The sequence below is a fragment of the Copidosoma floridanum genome, unplaced genomic scaffold (genome assembly GCF_036245765.1).
Source record: "Copidosoma floridanum isolate Cflo_tuat_1 unplaced genomic scaffold, Cflo_Japanese_pri ptg000025l, whole genome shotgun sequence".
In the NCBI taxonomy this organism is placed as follows: domain Eukaryota; kingdom Metazoa; phylum Arthropoda; class Insecta; order Hymenoptera; family Encyrtidae; genus Copidosoma; species Copidosoma floridanum.
Genome location: NW_028321902.1, coordinates 6,903,172 through 6,919,388, shown reverse-complemented (window position 1 = coordinate 6,919,388; position 16,217 = coordinate 6,903,172). Strand labels below are relative to the sequence as shown.

At 36.5% G+C, this 16,217-nt stretch overlaps 2 protein-coding genes across 3 annotated transcripts; both read right to left on the bottom strand.

Annotated features, from left to right (window-relative positions):
• Positions 1-336: 336 nt before the first annotated feature.
• Vps26 (vacuolar protein sorting 26) lies at positions 337-4,843 on the bottom strand. The gene is made up of 6 exons (XM_014350667.2): positions 4,308-4,843; positions 4,083-4,226; positions 3,225-3,619; positions 3,041-3,147; positions 2,741-2,952; positions 337-2,656 (listed from the first exon to the last, which is right to left on the bottom strand). Exons 1-6 carry the CDS (start codon positions 4,308-4,310, stop codon positions 2,354-2,356), a joined length of 1,164 nt encoding a protein of 387 aa, XP_014206153.1. The 5' UTR covers positions 4,311-4,843; the 3' UTR covers positions 337-2,353.
• A 2,603-nt stretch (positions 4,844-7,446) lies between these two features.
• Positions 7,447-15,087, bottom strand: Grip163 (gamma-tubulin complex component 6). 2 transcript variants are annotated; one of them, XM_089595158.1, is made up of 16 exons: positions 14,677-15,087; positions 14,404-14,603; positions 14,102-14,309; positions 13,913-14,031; positions 13,527-13,851; positions 13,323-13,432; positions 12,786-13,255; positions 12,266-12,717; positions 11,999-12,191; positions 11,075-11,932; positions 10,504-10,990; positions 9,811-10,395; positions 9,473-9,733; positions 9,184-9,393; positions 8,906-9,078; positions 7,447-8,685 (listed from the first exon to the last, which is right to left on the bottom strand). In XM_089595158.1, exons 1-16 carry the CDS (start codon positions 14,897-14,899, stop codon positions 8,391-8,393), a joined length of 5,169 nt encoding a protein of 1,722 aa, XP_089451284.1. In that variant the 5' UTR covers positions 14,900-15,087; the 3' UTR covers positions 7,447-8,390. The 2 variants fall into 2 exon arrangements, with proteins under 2 accessions (XP_089451284.1, XP_089451285.1); XM_089595159.1 differs by having other exon boundaries at positions 10,861-10,947; positions 11,086-11,932; positions 13,323-13,430; ... (2 more) ...; positions 14,404-14,621; positions 14,698-15,087.
• Between the last annotated feature and the right edge of the window lie 1,130 nt (positions 15,088-16,217).

Here is a 16,217-nt window from a genome sequence, read left to right as displayed (position 1 = left end):
GTAAAAGTTCAATTATCATGTCTTTAATAGAAAAATAAAAAAATTCTTCATTACATTCTTCATTTAGTTTCGTGCATATTAACTATTATTATTTAGTCCAACAAATATTGAAAAATGTTTTCTGGTAATACAAAAACCTTATTTCCAAAGGCGTTCAATGCAGTTGTTTGCATTAGACAAGGGTGACTCGCTTTGTACGAGCTTGGATGAAAAATAAAAAAATAAAGAACTCAGTTTTACATTTCATATGATAATAATATATTTATGTGTGTATGGATATATGCGCATACATTCATACACACACACCCCATTATTTCACATGTGAAAAATCTAAGATTCATACTCTTTGCATTTGCTTATTATTACATTATTTCACATAATTCTCTGAACAGTATTTTTTTTCTTTTTTTTATTATGGTCAACAAATAACAAAGTATATAGGTGATCGAAATGTTTTTTATCACTCACTCTCGCTTGCATTTTTTCATTAGCTTGAAAAAAAAAAATCTAAAATAAATGTCCATGCAATGTGGGCATGAATTACCGCCGATCAAATATTCGTGAAACAGAAACAATATTTACGAAATTTTGTATCAACAGCACACACAATATATGACAGGGTTTTCAGGACAATTTTGTTTATATTCGCAAATAAAAATATTGCATTACCAAAGTGAGAGAAAATACTAAGCTGCTGCATATACAGTTTAAAAAACCATCAATTTCAGACTGTCGATTGACGCTAAATAATGTTCATGAAAATACAAACGATTCGTCTTTCGGCGTGTGTTGTCTCTCGATTATAAGGGTTTACGAGTTAAATTACATAATAATCGTTTAGTTTGCTTATTTTGTCTGTGAGGCACGAAAAAAAGGCTGGACAGTTGCTTCGCGTTATAATCTATTACGTGAAAAACGTATGTAGGTATGGCCTTCTGTTCGAGTATTTTTTGTAAAACTTAAAAAAATAAAACGCAGAAAAAATAAACAGCACATATTTATTATCATCATCTTTGCCTTTCGTCTCACATTGATACAAAACTTTTGGAGACGTAAGTAGCTTTCATTTATGTTGGGTAAAAGCAAAAGGACAGTTCTATTTTTCTGTTACTCGCATTATTTACACATTTATAGAAATCAAAATTTACTTACAAATCACTTGGGTAAATTGATAGATATGAAAAATTTATTTAAGAAAACTTGAACTTTAAAATACCTTAGAAAAAATGTTTTTGTTTTTCTTTTCTAAAAAAGAAATTAATAATTATTTTTATTTATATACAAATTTTATACTTGAAAAATCTGTAAATTCGTATGATGAATATTTTATTATTTTTACGAAATACTTTATCGTTATTATACATTCGAGATAACATCGTCGTTATGTTAATGTTGTATACAATTGCAAACCCAATGAATGGGAAGAAGTTACCTTCTTCATTTTTTTTTAATGTCATGGCAAATAAAGATTTCTAGGGTTGAAATTAGTATTTTAGCGGACGTATTTTTGATATCCATATTATATGATTTTTTTTTTTGTAAAAACAGTCGCCTTGAATCGTTTTTTTAACAGTGGTTATTTAAATGATACTATTTTTCTCGAATATATTTCTTGTAAGATTTATCGTACCATGTAAAAAAAGTATAATTAAAGGTGGTAGAAAGACATGATGGTCAGAGGTTTTTTTTTTTTTTTTTTTTTTTTTTTTTTCCAAATCCAAGATTTCCAAAAGTTCTTACGCGTGCGTAAATATGTACAACTTACATCAATGCTAAAACTCTCGTATTCGTAATTGATTTTGTTTTTCTTATAAAAGAAGCTCCCGTTAATCGCTATACTATGTAAAAATCGTGTTTTTCTCTAATATCGTAAACAATCTGTACATAAATTTTATATGAATTATTTATATATGGTTGTATAAAATTGCGTCTAAGTACATACAAAAATTGGTTTATTGGAAAATTCGATCTTTTAAAACATCAAAAGAAAGTCGAGGAAAAAAAAATGTGTAACATTAAAAAATTTTCGTATGTATTTAGCACTACGTATCAATCATACACAGGCTTGCAAGAGTCACTGACAGTTGTTTCGATGGTTAATTCTATGAAATTTAAATAAATCATACAACAATAACATTTCGCACATGGATAAAAAAAAATCAATTTTAAAACAATACATTAACATGATTAAAAGCGTAATATAACAAAACATTTGATAAAAAATACTTAAAAATATTTAAAAATTCCATCAATAACTCTCCTACCTAGGCACGAAGACGCGCATATAATTCACATCTGATTTATGTACGACAAAAATCAACTGTCCATCCTAACAGGTTTCTTATTCTCACGCTCATGGGCTCTCTGGACTCAAATCCTTGTCCCCTTCGCCATCACCTTCTTCTCTCGTCATGCCTTCGATGGGCGCGCGGGGTTGCGACTCACCGTCATCCGCTGTGATGTCGTTATCGTTATCTATTGACTGATTAATGTCATTTTGTTGTGACTGCTGGCCCGATATTGCGTTCTGTGAGGGACCGTTTTGAGGGGCACACTGAGGAAAGCCGGTTTCTCCTGATACCAGATGCGACGGTAGATGCGGCGAGACTGACTGTGATTTTCTGCTCTTCTCGCCCTTTCGCCATAATGTTATTTCCTTTTAAAAACAATATGATCGTCGATATAATGTAAGTATTTTGCTTCACAAGTGGGATCCAGGGAGTATATTGTAGAAACAAACCTGTTGTTTGAAATATCGTCGGTCTTCCTCGTCCATGAGGACCAAATTCAGGTAATATCTGACGCTAAATTTCTTATTGATATCCCGCATTGTGGGAGCTAGATCGTAGCCTGCTAGAAATACCCTGATAGGGATGGATTCACCCTTCACTGGCGCACCGTCCATTATTTCGTATTTAGCTATTGTCTCGTTTTCCGTAAACGTGTGCGGCCCTGGAAAAATTTAATCAGATCAGAAAAAAAAAAAAAAAAAAAAAATGGTGGGCTTTGTCCTTTACTGATGGAATATTCATTTACTTACCAGTACCTGTAGTTTCTCTTTTGATAATTGCTATTTCCATGTGTTTGATCTTGATTCTAACTAACAAAAAGTAAATTTTTCCAACAATCACATCTTTTAAGTGATATCTGAAACGTAACACCAGATTTTAGTTGGTTACTTTTTAATTAGATTTTTTTATCACTTGGACATAAACAGCACTCACTTGCTTTTGTTGTACTCAAATTCTATATGCAGGCAGTCTTCGATGCCAACCTCCATCTTGATTGGATTGTTCATGTCTGGATAGGAACTAAGGGTATGTACAACAAGCTCAAGCTCCTTAACAATGTCACTGATTCTCCTGACGATTGTCACCTTGAGAAAGTACCGCAGTCTAACATTCGAGCCTGTGTAACTCTCAAAAGGCTTTTCCACATTTGCAAACTCAAATTCGTACGTTGTGTTGTGAGTCAATTCACCCGGCCTTGCCAGCTCCTTCACTAAACTTGTAAACTCATGATGATTGCCTCTGTCGTAGTACAGTTCTATTTGTCCGATAAACTCTACTTTGACTCCTTGGTGTTCCAATTTGCCAGCTTTCCTCAAACTTATGTTTATCTAAAATTCATAACTCATGTAAAATATCGGGATTTTAAAAATGTCTTTTGAAAATTATTTCAAAGAGCTCAAAAAAAAAAGAAAAAAAAAAAAAAAAAAAAAAAGAAAAAGAAAAAGAAAAATAGTAATATCAATCGCATCGATTGTGTTTGAGAAACAAAAATTATCGTTCATATTACGTGTTGCTCCAAAATACATTTCAGATAAAGCTGCTAACCTTAATAAGAGCTAACAAGTAAATTAACCATCCATCAAAGTACTACATATACATGATAGACCATTCGAGCTGTCTAATCATGACTCAAGCAGCCCGGACACAAAGAAATAAAATAGTTTTACTTCTTTTTCGTCACACAAGAACAACTTGAGGGCAATTTTTGTATATTTTCATTCCTCAAGAGTAAAACTGGGTCCTTGTCACGATTACCCCACATATCATCGTCAAATACAATCACACACACACCTTTCCTGATACCGTCTCCCCGTCCAGGTAGAGCAGGTGCCTCTCTTTCTTCCCGTCCTCGGTTTTGATGTCCGCGGTCTTCCTCGAATCCGCGCCATCGAGGAGTATCTCAATATCCGCGGACTGTCCGAATCCAAAGAAACTCTGTACGAACGAAACATTCATTATGAAACTTACCACCAGACTGGGGGGGGAAAAAAAAGCAGGTGCAAAGTAAAGGCTTACCATTTTTTAGATTCTCAAAAGATACAGGCAACAGCAGCAGCAGCAGAGCAGCAGCAGGAGGAGGATGGAGGTGGAGGATGAGGAAGAGGAGGCGTGAATCGCGTATCTCTTCTCGGCACAGGCGGCTTCTTTTCGCGCATATGCAATATCCGCGTAACTGCGTTGGGGAGTTGGCTGCAGCCTCTTTTTTATGTATTAAAAGGTCCACGTCAAGCACCACCTCCACGGCATAATTGTCATAGGTACTCACTGTTATGTATTACCGCAACAAAATTTGCCAGACCCACGGGGGTACATATACACACACTGCCCACACTATATATATTGCCACTATTATATATTATATACACTGATGTGTACTGATGATTGAATCGAAGTATATACGCAATACGCACTGTATTCGATTGTATACTTACACCCACGTACGCGAGAGCACTAAATATCACATCTATACGATTCTATACGATTCTCGCCTGCAATTTGCAATATTATTAGACCAACCGAGAAACTTCTGAATTAGAAACTTGTTGGAGAAGAAGGCGTTTTTCGATATTTTATGTAATTTGACCCGCTGATTACGATAAAAATAAATAAAAATTTTTTCGAGTGGTGGATCAATGTTAAAATCGCATTTGAAATTTTATTTCGCTCATATCTCAGTAACGGTAAGAGCTATAGTAAAAATATAAATAACAGCGTATAGAGCGAAAAATTTCCTATCGATTTGGTCTATTTGAATTATTTAGACAAGCACAAAATTTCGAGAAAAAAAATTGTAAAGAAGATTTTGTACTTAACTTGTAAGAGTAAGTGAGACAGAGAGAGCGACCGAGTCCCCTCGTCCCCTGCACCCAGCAATGTCCCCCACTATTCCACCGACAGTAGCAGCGACGAAGGAGAAAGAGAACCAGAGATGATAATGTGAGTGTTTGTGCTGCACACGTGCACACACGGCAACACGGCTTATCTAACGGTGAAGCACCAACTCACTCAATCCACTGAAATCGTTTGAAGCTTCTTGTATCCCTACTTATACAGATTTTTTAGGCGACCGGCTTACACGATTCTACCGCGTTGAAATATCTGATTTGGGTGATATCGAAAGATGAAATACGATACCTTCTTGTGACCAGCCTGAAAAATATTTCGTTCAAGCATAATAAGATAGTAGTTTTCCTACGAGTTTGAAAAGTCTTTGTTTGCGGCCCGAGCCGAAGGCGAGGGACGGAGGGACGTAACGAGGTTCGTAAAGGAGACTTTTCGAACGAGTATCGGAAAACTGCTTTTTTGCCCGAGGAAGTACCAGCCTCCTAAAACCACCCGAGGGCGGAAAAGTATTTTTAAGCATATTATATACTTGACTGATTATGATTCAACATGTATGGCTCATTTTTTGAAAAACTTAATTTTCCTCGGTCTACTAAATTGTACCACCATTACTTGTGATTTGATTTGAAAAAATTGTTAACATTATAAAAAGTAATTACAACAAATATTGGATTATAAAAAGCTACTGTTTGACTTTTAAATATAGAAAAGGGGATAATTAACAGTACGGGCTTCTATCTTACTCGGAAATTTTGAGTTACCATGACACCTAGGATGAAAATATGGATTTGTCATTTGTTTATGGCTTGAAATTTAAAATTCATTAACGTAAGAAACATTTTTATGCAATTTAGAAAACCTAGAAAAAATTGTATCCAAGACTTGGATAATTTTTAACTAGCGGGACCAGGCCATACACTTATTCTTCTACTTATAGCTCTCGACGTGAGCAGAGCTAAAGTCCTACTGTACATAACGAATAAAAGCCATTTTGTATTTTTTTAATAAAATTTGTCGCGTGTGCTTATTTTCCCTCGTGCTCCTTTTCTTGTGGAAGCACAGCTTTGGCTGTGCAGAACAATACTTCCCACATGTTTACCTTTGATGAAAAAATAATAATAACAATAAATGAACGACCGAACGGGGAAGGCACACACAGGTACTTACACACCTCTCTCTCGGCTATCTTTGCCCATACTAGTGGTTTATGCGCTTACTGCTGCCAGTATGGCTGGTCGTATATACTTTGTTTTTATTTTTTTAAATATTTTTATTTGTTATCTTTACAATTCGATTAAATTTTTAAGATATTATGGGACAAACAATTCATATAAAAGTACCGGATCTGAAAAAACATTTCTAACGACCTATAAGCAGTGCGCCACCAAAAATTTTGACGTGGGCTCATTTAAAACAGAGCGCACAAAATAAACATAAGTATTATGTATTTCGAAGGTATTTATAGAAGTGACATATGGATAAATCTCTCCACTCGTACGCAAATAAACAAATGTAAGTATTAAGTAGAAGTATGCGCGCCTGTAATGATTGTACAAAGGTAGGTGTTTAATCTCTGGTCAGAATGTATATGCAGAGTATGCGCAATAGTTACTTGACAAGAGAAAGTTAATTAACAGACGCGAAAGAGCGCGAGTGCAAAATAACTTGCGAAAAAAAAAAAGTGTATGACGTCTTCTGCCGCTGATGCTCTCTCTGCAATGTTGCCATTTGAAATGAAAAATCACGCAGCAAGAAAATCATTCTACAACTACAGTAGACTTAAGGCAAATTAATTTTGAACTACTTATCATATCGTACAGTATTTTTGAGTTTGGATGAACATAATATGAACCATACACTTTTGAATTTCTCATGAATGTAAAGCAAATTAAAAAAGCACATTCAGTTCGCGTCATAAATGTGTGTGATGTCGGTAAGTTCTCGAATCAGGATTAACAAATAGCTATATAAAATACGGTCTCTCCTCTCGTGAATAGCGACACCACTGCACCGACTGCACGTTTTGTAATATCTACTCTCTCAACATATGTGCGCAGCGCTGTCCCACATCCCATATGTATATACATACTTATCTTATCCCCGATCCCCGCTAATTGTGCTCACGCGTATTTCACATGCGGTTGCTCGATCGCCGTTTATCGAGCGTAGATTGAGCTCTTTTGAGCGGACGAGAGAGCGCCCTATGCATAGAAAGGTTTTTTTTTTTATGGAATCATACGCTATTTATAATAACTGAATGATAATTTATCGCCAAAGAGATAAAATTAGTAGATTGAAAAAGCTTGAAAACTTTTGCGTTTCAAAAAACTTCTTTTATTGTAAATAATGTTTTGAACTATGAATATAGTTTTATAGTAATGATGATAATAAGAAACTTAATGATAACGAGCGTGTAACATTTCGATTTTAAAAATACTTCATACCTGAAACTTATCACAATCGAAAAACTAAGCAACGTAATTATGTACAACGAGGCAACTCTTACAAAATACTCGACGGAGTTGTAATTAGTATAAAAACTCATTGATATTTGTGCTTATTTTTTTTTGAGCAAGCGCGGAAAGCACTAATAATACTTTTTGATTTTTTCGCAAAACTAGCACCCTTCTCAATATCGTAATAGCAATAAATATTTACAATCTTAAAACTCACTTTTTTAAACAAGGCAAATTGCAACACTCGTATTACTAAACTATATACAATAAACCGAATCGAATTTTATTTTTTAGGCAAATCAGATGCAATGGTTGTAAAAGAACACGACACTTACATAATAAGAGATAATCAGTTATCAAAGCATTGGTATGTAGTAGGTTAGTAAAATAATTTTTTTTTCTTCTAAGTATTTACCAGGATTTTGGTCGTTCGCGAAAACGGCAAGAATTTGATCGATTGATAAATACCGAGCAGGAGATGCAAATCTCTTTTCGAAGTTACTGGGTTGGCGCCAAACGTGCATCGCCAGCGAAACATTTCGTTTAGCTTATTGCAGGAAAGTTTTACGAATGGCTACCAATTTTTTTTTTTCTGGCAAGATAATTAAAGCTCTTATTGATTACTTTACTAATAATCTCACTTCATCTGACGGCTTGATTCATACACATATAAACCTTCCGAATTCGACTATTGAAAAAGATAAACAATCTCACCAAGTTTCTTCCACCTCATTTCCCAGGAATGGGAATATATAGAGAATAAAAATTTTGTGAAACAGAATGATCTGTTGAAATATTTTTACTTCTTCGCGATGAGATCATAACGGTGATTGATGTTGAGCGCGTGCAGAAATTGCATTAGATGGGGTTGATAGCCGCAGTTGGCAAGTTTTTCGGCTACATGGGCCAGGTAGTGTCGCTGCTCGCAAAACGCCATGTACATGCGCTCGATTTCCTTGTAGTTTGGCTTGAACGACGGTTTCGACTCGTCGGTCCAGTTTTGCGATCTTATACGGTTGTGGAACTTTAAAACGATTTTGAAAATGTTGTACAAACAGGTGCGCATCGGTTCTCCCCTTACGTTCAGCATACATCTGAAAAACAAAAAGTATACTTCAGTTAAATAACGTACAAAAAGATGAAGAATCAGTACTTAAAAAAAAATTTTTTGCACAATTAATTAGAAATTAAGAAATAATATACGGTCGATACGGTCATTCAGAATTATTTCATCAGCTTTTTAATAAAAAAGTAATTGCACTGATGTGGCCCCAAGAGCATATCTATTTATTTTAGATTGATCGATCGACTTGCCTAGACAAAATCTTCCTTATATAACGAACGTGCGTGTTATAAACGTCGTCGAGAGTCTTGGCGTTTTCGAGCTCGTGTTCAAACTCCGACCAGCTGGCGTGTAAAACGCTACAGGTCAAGTAAGTGTGTAGCGCATTCATGAATTGCATCATGGAGTGTCGGTACAGTTGCAGCTATAAATAGATTTAACAAAAAAGAATGTAAGCATCTCCGATCGTCATTTATAGACAAATACTATACATTTTTTTCGACTAGAAAAAAAACGAAGGATTGCTAACCTTGTGATGGTTCTGCGAAACAGAGGCTTTTCTGGCGATCTTCAGAATTTGGAAATCCTCTTGCAGGGCCCAGAATACGCGCCCAACCATCAATAGGAATTTGAATACTTTACTGTATTGTTCCATCAAGATATCGTTGAATATTATGTTTAGAGGCCACGAGATTTTGTAGTTTAAGGATAGACAGCCGAGTATCTCTGGATTCGACGTCTAAGTAAAAGAAAACACACGAAACGATCAAAAATACGTTTTAAATTATAATTTCAAACCACTGACGTCTTTATTTTACCTGCAAATAAGGGGGTACTTCGGTAACTGATATGCTGAGAAGTTCCGAGTTGGCGTATGTACCACTCAACGAACTCACTATCGCTTTTTCCAAAATGTTCATCAGAACCGACGGATTGAAAAGTTCAGTTGGCTCGGAAATCTCGTACAACCGCGTAAACAACGAGTGAGTTAGTGTTTTGGCGAATTCGCCGTTCAATAAAAAAAAGTAGCTCCTCAGGCTTTGTAGGTGGGATAGTATTTTGTGCTCGGTTAAAAAGTACTGAAATAATTAAAACAACATGAGATCTGATGCATCAGGAAGAGTAAATTTTAATGGATAATAAGAGGTTGATGTACCTTGATTATTGCATTATTGACAAGCCGACTCTGTGCCCTTAAAGGCACAAGGACGGACTTTTCCAGGTACACTTGCAAGGACGTCGTGTCGATCATCTCGACATCTGCAGCGGTGAGCTGTTGCTGCTGATGGTGGTTTTCATTGGCCGGTATATTAAGTAAAGAGCCAAATCCAAAGAAATTGGGAAACGAGGGGGTATCTTGGACGAACTTGGAGTTGTGGCTCAGCTGCGAGGTAACTTCATCTGTGGACATGCCATCCGACGATCTAGCGCACATCATGTCGCAGTTATTGGCGTACTCGGAGAAGGGCGTGTTTTCGCAGCTATGGACCTGCATTGAACTACTGTGCGTGGAGGTGGTGAAGTGATCCGTTGTCGTCGACATTGGGGTTTCTTTTTGACATTCAGGCTCGGGAAACCGGTTGATGTCAAAGTCATAGCGGTCGACGTTGTGAGCCATGTTACGGTTTCGATTGCGCTGCCAGTCGGTCAAAGTTTCTGAAGGTGGTTTCGTAAGAGACTCGGAGACGTCTTCCGGAGACATTACCCTATTCCTGTTGACCTCGGACTCCGTTAACGACTGCTTGTTCGATGTTTCTTTTTTTGTTTGCGCGTTGTTGTAGTTGAAATCAGTCATATGCTGCGTATTTCTTAATCTGTTTCGTTCAATCTCTGTCTGCTTTTTCAATACGTATTCTACATCTTCCTTGGTACCTTCGCTGTCTACGATATCGTTCCAATTTAAGTGCGTCAAGTGTTGTGTATTCCTCATCCTGTTCCTTTGGATCTCCGTCTGCTCTTCCGACGAGTGTTCTACAACTTCCTTTGTATCTTTGCTGTCTACATCGTTCCAATCTAAGTGCGTCAAGTGTTGTGTATTCCTCATCCTGTTCCTTTGGATCTCCGTCTGCTCTTCCGACGAGTGTTCTACAACTTCCTTTGTATCTTTGCTGTCTACATCGTTCCAATCTAAATGCGTCAAGTGTTGTGTATTCCTCATCCTGTTCCTTTGGATCTCCGTCTGCTCTTCCGACGAGTGTTCTACAACTTCCTTTGTATCTTTGCTGTCTACATCGTTCCAATCTAAGTGCGTCAAGTGCTGCGTATTTCTCAGCCTATTCTGATGGATCTCTGTCTGATCTTTTGGGGCGTGTTCTGCTACTTTAACCGTATCTTTGCTGTCTACATTGTTCCAATCTAATTGTGACAAGTGTTGCATATTTCTCATTCTGTTCCTTTGGATCTCCGTCTGCTCTTCCGACGAGTGTTCTACAACTTCCTTTGTGTCTTTGCTGTTTACATCGTTCCAATTTAAGTGCGTCAAGTGCTGTGTATTTCTCAGCCTATTATGATGGATCTCTGTCAGCTCTGACTGATTCTCGGTGTTTCCTAAGGCGAATAGTATAGTTGAAGACTCGTTATTGTTTGGCGTGAATCCGTACGCCTGCTGGAGAATCTTAAACTTGTTCCTCTGAGCCTCTGTCATGTTATCTATTTCTCCCAGCCTCAATAAATCCAATGTTGAATGATCCAGGATTTTAGTTTTTTCGTTTTGGAGACTGTCAAGTGCATCACTTCCGTATCTTTGAGTATTTACCTTTGTAATGTCGAGCACTGTTGGTCTGACCGCTTTCGTAGTCGCAGGACGTTCACTATCGTTGCTCTGACGTTGTTGCTCCTGCATGCTGACGCAGTTTTGATTTTCATCATCGAGAGGCCTAATATTTTGATTGTCGTCTTTCTCGAAATTGGCGTTTTGATTATTTAAAGACGAGTCATCTACTTTGGCAGAGGTAGGATTGTAATTTTCATCTCTATTCGATGATTCTGCATTTTCATTTACGGTAGAAACGGTGATAACGACGCTTTCGGTATCTGTGCTTTCATGTTTCTCCGCATTAATGTCGCTTGTATACTTTTCATGCACTTTTACGGGCTCTTTTTCACGAGTGTCTAAAAACTCGTCGGTATCCGAGGTACCCTCGAATTCTCTCTTCATATTATGAATGACTTCCATCCTTTCATCGAACAATTCCATCCTTTTTGTGCGCCATTTTGCACGTATTTCACGTTTTTCAACTTCCTCTGCCAACTCGCTGTAGTACTTGGCAGTCTTTAGTCTAAAATAAAATACTTAAATACAAATACACATCGGTCGTACAAATAACACAAATTTTTAGATCTACCTCTCCGCCTCTTCTAGCTTTATTGCTTCTTCCTCGTGTTTTTTAATTTGTTCCAACAAAAGTTTATCCGCGAGCAGTTCTGCATCCCGTTCCTTTTCTTTTCTCTCGGTCACTTCCTGGGCTTGAATTTTTAATTGCTCCAATAGTTCAATTTTTTCCTTCCTAACTTTTTTAAGCGAGTCTTCCCGTTCCTCTGCGAAACGGAAATAAACGAAATGACAATGAAAATACAGAAATGTTCCATATTTAAATTAATTTTGAACAAACTTTTTAATCTGTGTAATGTATCCCGCTGTGCAGCAATCACAAGCTCAGCTCTGTTTTTTTCAGCTTCCTTTTGCTGTTGAATAGCAGTGCACATAGACACCTCCTTCTCTTGTTCCAGTTCACCTCTAATTGTGTATTCCTCGTAAAACTTGATCTGGTCTCTCAACATACCCATACTTAAACACACTCTGATCTCCGATTGACTCGAGCTTGACAATCGGCAGAGCGGATTTTTCGGATCACAGATTTTCAGTAACATTACGGCTTTACCGCATTGCAAAATTGAGTCAGTGAGATCCGACAAGAAGCCAGGCACTGATTTTTTATTTATGCTAAAAGCTTTGGTCCAGAAATGGTAGCCACGATTTCGAACGTATTTAGGCCTCGCAGTGATCATGAACTCGTCGTAGATATCTGCGCAAATACCCTCAAAAATCCAACGTTGTAGTAATCTAAAAACGATAAATTATTGTCATGCATTGGAAATAAGTTTTCGATGCTTAACGTGTTTGTTACTTACCGAAAATAGACTTCGCAGCATTCCTTTAAAATTGAATAAAATACCAGAGCAACATTTTGCTCCGTAACCTTTGTTACTTCTTTGTAAATGTGCGTTAAAATACCGATACCTTCGTCCAGCGAAGTGACTCTTTGGCTATCACAACGGCATAACTGTGCCACTTTTAAAATCAAATTACCAAGTGGTCTGATTTTATTTAAAAAATTTAACAGTCCTTTATTTTTAATTTCTGCAATGGAAACTTTAAGAACAGCAGAGTGGTAGAACAATAGAAATTCTTTGATACTACTGCATAGTGCCTTAAAAATTAATCCTTCTATTTGCAATTTACCGGTTTGGGGATCAATAACTATGAGATCCGAAAGATTTTTAAAACAAGTACCCCAGCGTGTAACTTCTCCACAAAGATTTTGTAGGGTTTCTGAGCACATGCCATTTGTAACTATACCATTTCTTAACTCAAAACCTCGCTGAAAAAAATATAATATTACTTGCACGTATAAAAAATAATCATTTGATTTGTGTGCTGGTACTTACCGCGTAGTTGTACATAAAGGTAGTTGTTTCAACACCGAGTAACAATAGCTCAATATCCTTTATGAATTTTGTACTAGAAACATTGATTATTGGAGAGTTTAATGTGCTCTGTAATTAAAAAGAAATTGAAATTTGTTTCAAAAAAATTTAAACAAAGTATGTTAACTTTGAGGTAAATATGTATTACTGGATTCAGCAGTATATCTTGTGCAACGTTATTCAAATGGATTGTAGCCTCAACGGATTCTGATGCAAACGGCGGTTCTTTAGGAGGTTCAGAGAGACCTAAAGTCTCCCAAGTGGCATGATTTGTAAGTGGAGAAGTTTTGTCCATTTGTTCCCATATTTTACCAATATTTACTAACCGTTCCTCTGTCTCATTTTCTTCTATTTCACAAATTTCAGTATTATTTGCTTGGTTACTCTTAATAAGTGACTCCAAAGGATCAATGACCTGCCATGGGGACTCTGGTTCAGTTACGATACCTTCGATACAGGGTTGAAGATAGTCTTCCGGCGTTTCTATGTCCTACAAAAAAATTTTTGCAAAATAAGTAATACAGTCGTTCATTTTAACTGATTCACTTTACCTTTATTTGAGGTAAAAAATAAGAACCGAATTTTAAATTCATCCCCCTTGGAAGGTAGGTTGTGCGGTGTGCTACGTTTAAGTTAATAATATCATTGGACCTGAAAAAAAAATCGTTCTCTTACAATGACAACGTTAAAGACGTACAACTATAATAAGTAGGATATTGAAAAATAATTTCACCTGATACTTTTACTATTGATTGGAGATGTGAACCTTCCAAGCAGAGTCAGCTGGCTTCCAGGCTCAACAGAATTGTACTTGACAAAACCGTTTTTTTCTTGATTCAACAAATTCTGAAAAGACTGAGGCAAGTGAAATGCCTCTGCTGGATAAATTTGATATTCACTGTACACTTCAGGAAGCGATGGATGCGGTTTATCATAGTGAAATACATCCTAAGCACACACATACACGAAATAAACATCATTTAAAAAATATTTTTTTTTATCCAAAGTATATGTATAATATGAATATCTCGTTGATGAGTACCAAAGAATCGTCGTCACTGTCATTTTTGATGGACTTGAGACAGTTGAGAAATTGCAAGATAGAATAGATGGTCGAGTCTTGCTCCAGACCTTGGTCTATAAACTCGTCCAAGTACTTTTGCAACTCTACTGCTTGGGAAAAACAGCCAGCCTCCGTGTTGAGGACAAACACATGTTTCAGCAACTCGACTATCGGATCGCGCTCTGTGTCATCGTATCCTAAAACAAAAACAATTGAAATAGAGCGAAATATGTAAGAAAAAGAACAACCACAAGGGGTGAAAGCAATGTTTACCATAATCCTGGGGCGACTTGTTCAGTAGAATCTCGTAGGCTTTGACCTTGAGTCTCCGGAGTTGCTTGCCATCGTCCTCCTCCCGGGACAAATAGGACTGGTGCTCGTCCTGATGAGCAACCGAGTGCTTCCTCCGAAATATACTCTCGCAGAGCTTACCGACCAGACCGTAAACATCGTTGTCTTGAACTTCCAACTCCATTTAGAACGAGTTCATTATATTCACTTAAGAACACTAGTCTTCTGGTGACCCGCACTAGATTCCGATGGATTAACAAGAATTAAAGCATTTGTTCAAAAGATACGTGGGGGAAAGAGTTGGTTGTCAAGCTAAAAGGGTGCTTTTTTTAAAGAGTTTTACACTTTTTCTCTGTGCCTAACTCAGTGATGTTTTTTGTTTGCATTGACGTCTTCGTCGTGTACTCTGCAGGTTAAGCTGGGGTCAGGTTAGGTTAAATAAGGGCGCGAGCGCTCAACCGATTTTGATTTTTTGACTGAGTATTTTCATCAAAAAAAAGCAACAAATGACGTAATCGCTAAAATAAAAAATTTTAAGCTAATTTAAATTTATAGTTTAGATATTCACCTGTAACTATAATATTACCATGACAATAAAACTCTCCAGATCTAAAATCCGTTTGTTTAACATTACGTATCGGGAGCACTGCACTGCCCTGAAATGATGGTAGTTGCATCTCCGACCGCGTGGCGGCACTTGGTGCAATAATCCATGAATATCATATATGATTCGGAGTTCCCGCAAGTGGCGAAAAAGGTGTTTGGTTAGTATATATAGCCGAAACTTGATTCTTCGACCAGAGATATGTGCTCTGGCTCTGACCCGCCCACGTGAACGAACGCCTTTGACGGGTATTCTACGATGTCGTAGCCCACCCCTCAGGTAATTGAGGTAAGTTGAGGTAAGTGGTGAGCGATGGGTGGCTCTTGCCAGAGTATCATATTTTTTGTTTTTATTTATACAATTGTATTAAAATTAATGTACAATGCCTTTTATTATTGCATTTTCCCAAAATTCCTCTTTTTTATTTACCTCGTCTTATATATATATATATTTTTTTTTTTCAAATATTTTCAATGTATTATTTTATTACTTACATTTAATTCTTTTCAAATACTTTGCACTTTTTTTTAAATAACGGAAGTCCGGAATATGTTGACTTGTGTTTTTTTACCTTACAATATTTTCGATAACTCTACAAAATACGTGATTAAAAAAACAAAAACAAACAACATTAATCAACTAATTTAGTAATCTGATCGTTTATTATAAAATTTGTTTTTTATTTTAGATATAATAATAATTCACTTGAATGGCTATGATATATTTGCTCATTATTTTGTAATTTCTTGAAAAATCATATCGTGTACAACCTATTTCTTTATTTTTGTATACGTTCTAAAAAACAGCTATTGGATGTACAATGGTAATTGTTTAATATGTCTGTATATTTTTCATCAGTCATTATGATTTTCGATAGAAAGTCATAAAATGTCATGTT

Coding starts and splice junctions, on each gene's coding strand:
- Vps26 (XM_014350667.2), bottom strand. Junction 3,620..4,082: donor GGGAGACGGTATCAGGAAAG/GTGTGTGTGTGA, acceptor TATGAATTTTAG/ATAAACATAAGTTTGAGGAA. Junction 3,148..3,224: donor TTTGAGTACAACAAAAGCAA/GTGAGTGCTGTT, acceptor GTTACGTTTCAG/ATATCACTTAAAAGATGTGA.
- Grip163 (XM_089595158.1), bottom strand. CDS start 14,899: ATGGAGTTGGAAGTTCAAGACAACGATGTTTACGGTCTGGTCGGTAAG. Junction 9,394..9,472: donor AAGTACCCCCTTATTTGCAG/GTAAAATAAAGA, acceptor TCTTTTACTTAG/ACGTCGAATCCAGAGATACT. Junction 9,079..9,183: donor TTTCGCAGAACCATCACAAG/GTTAGCAATCCT, acceptor ATCTATTTATAG/CTGCAACTGTACCGACACTC.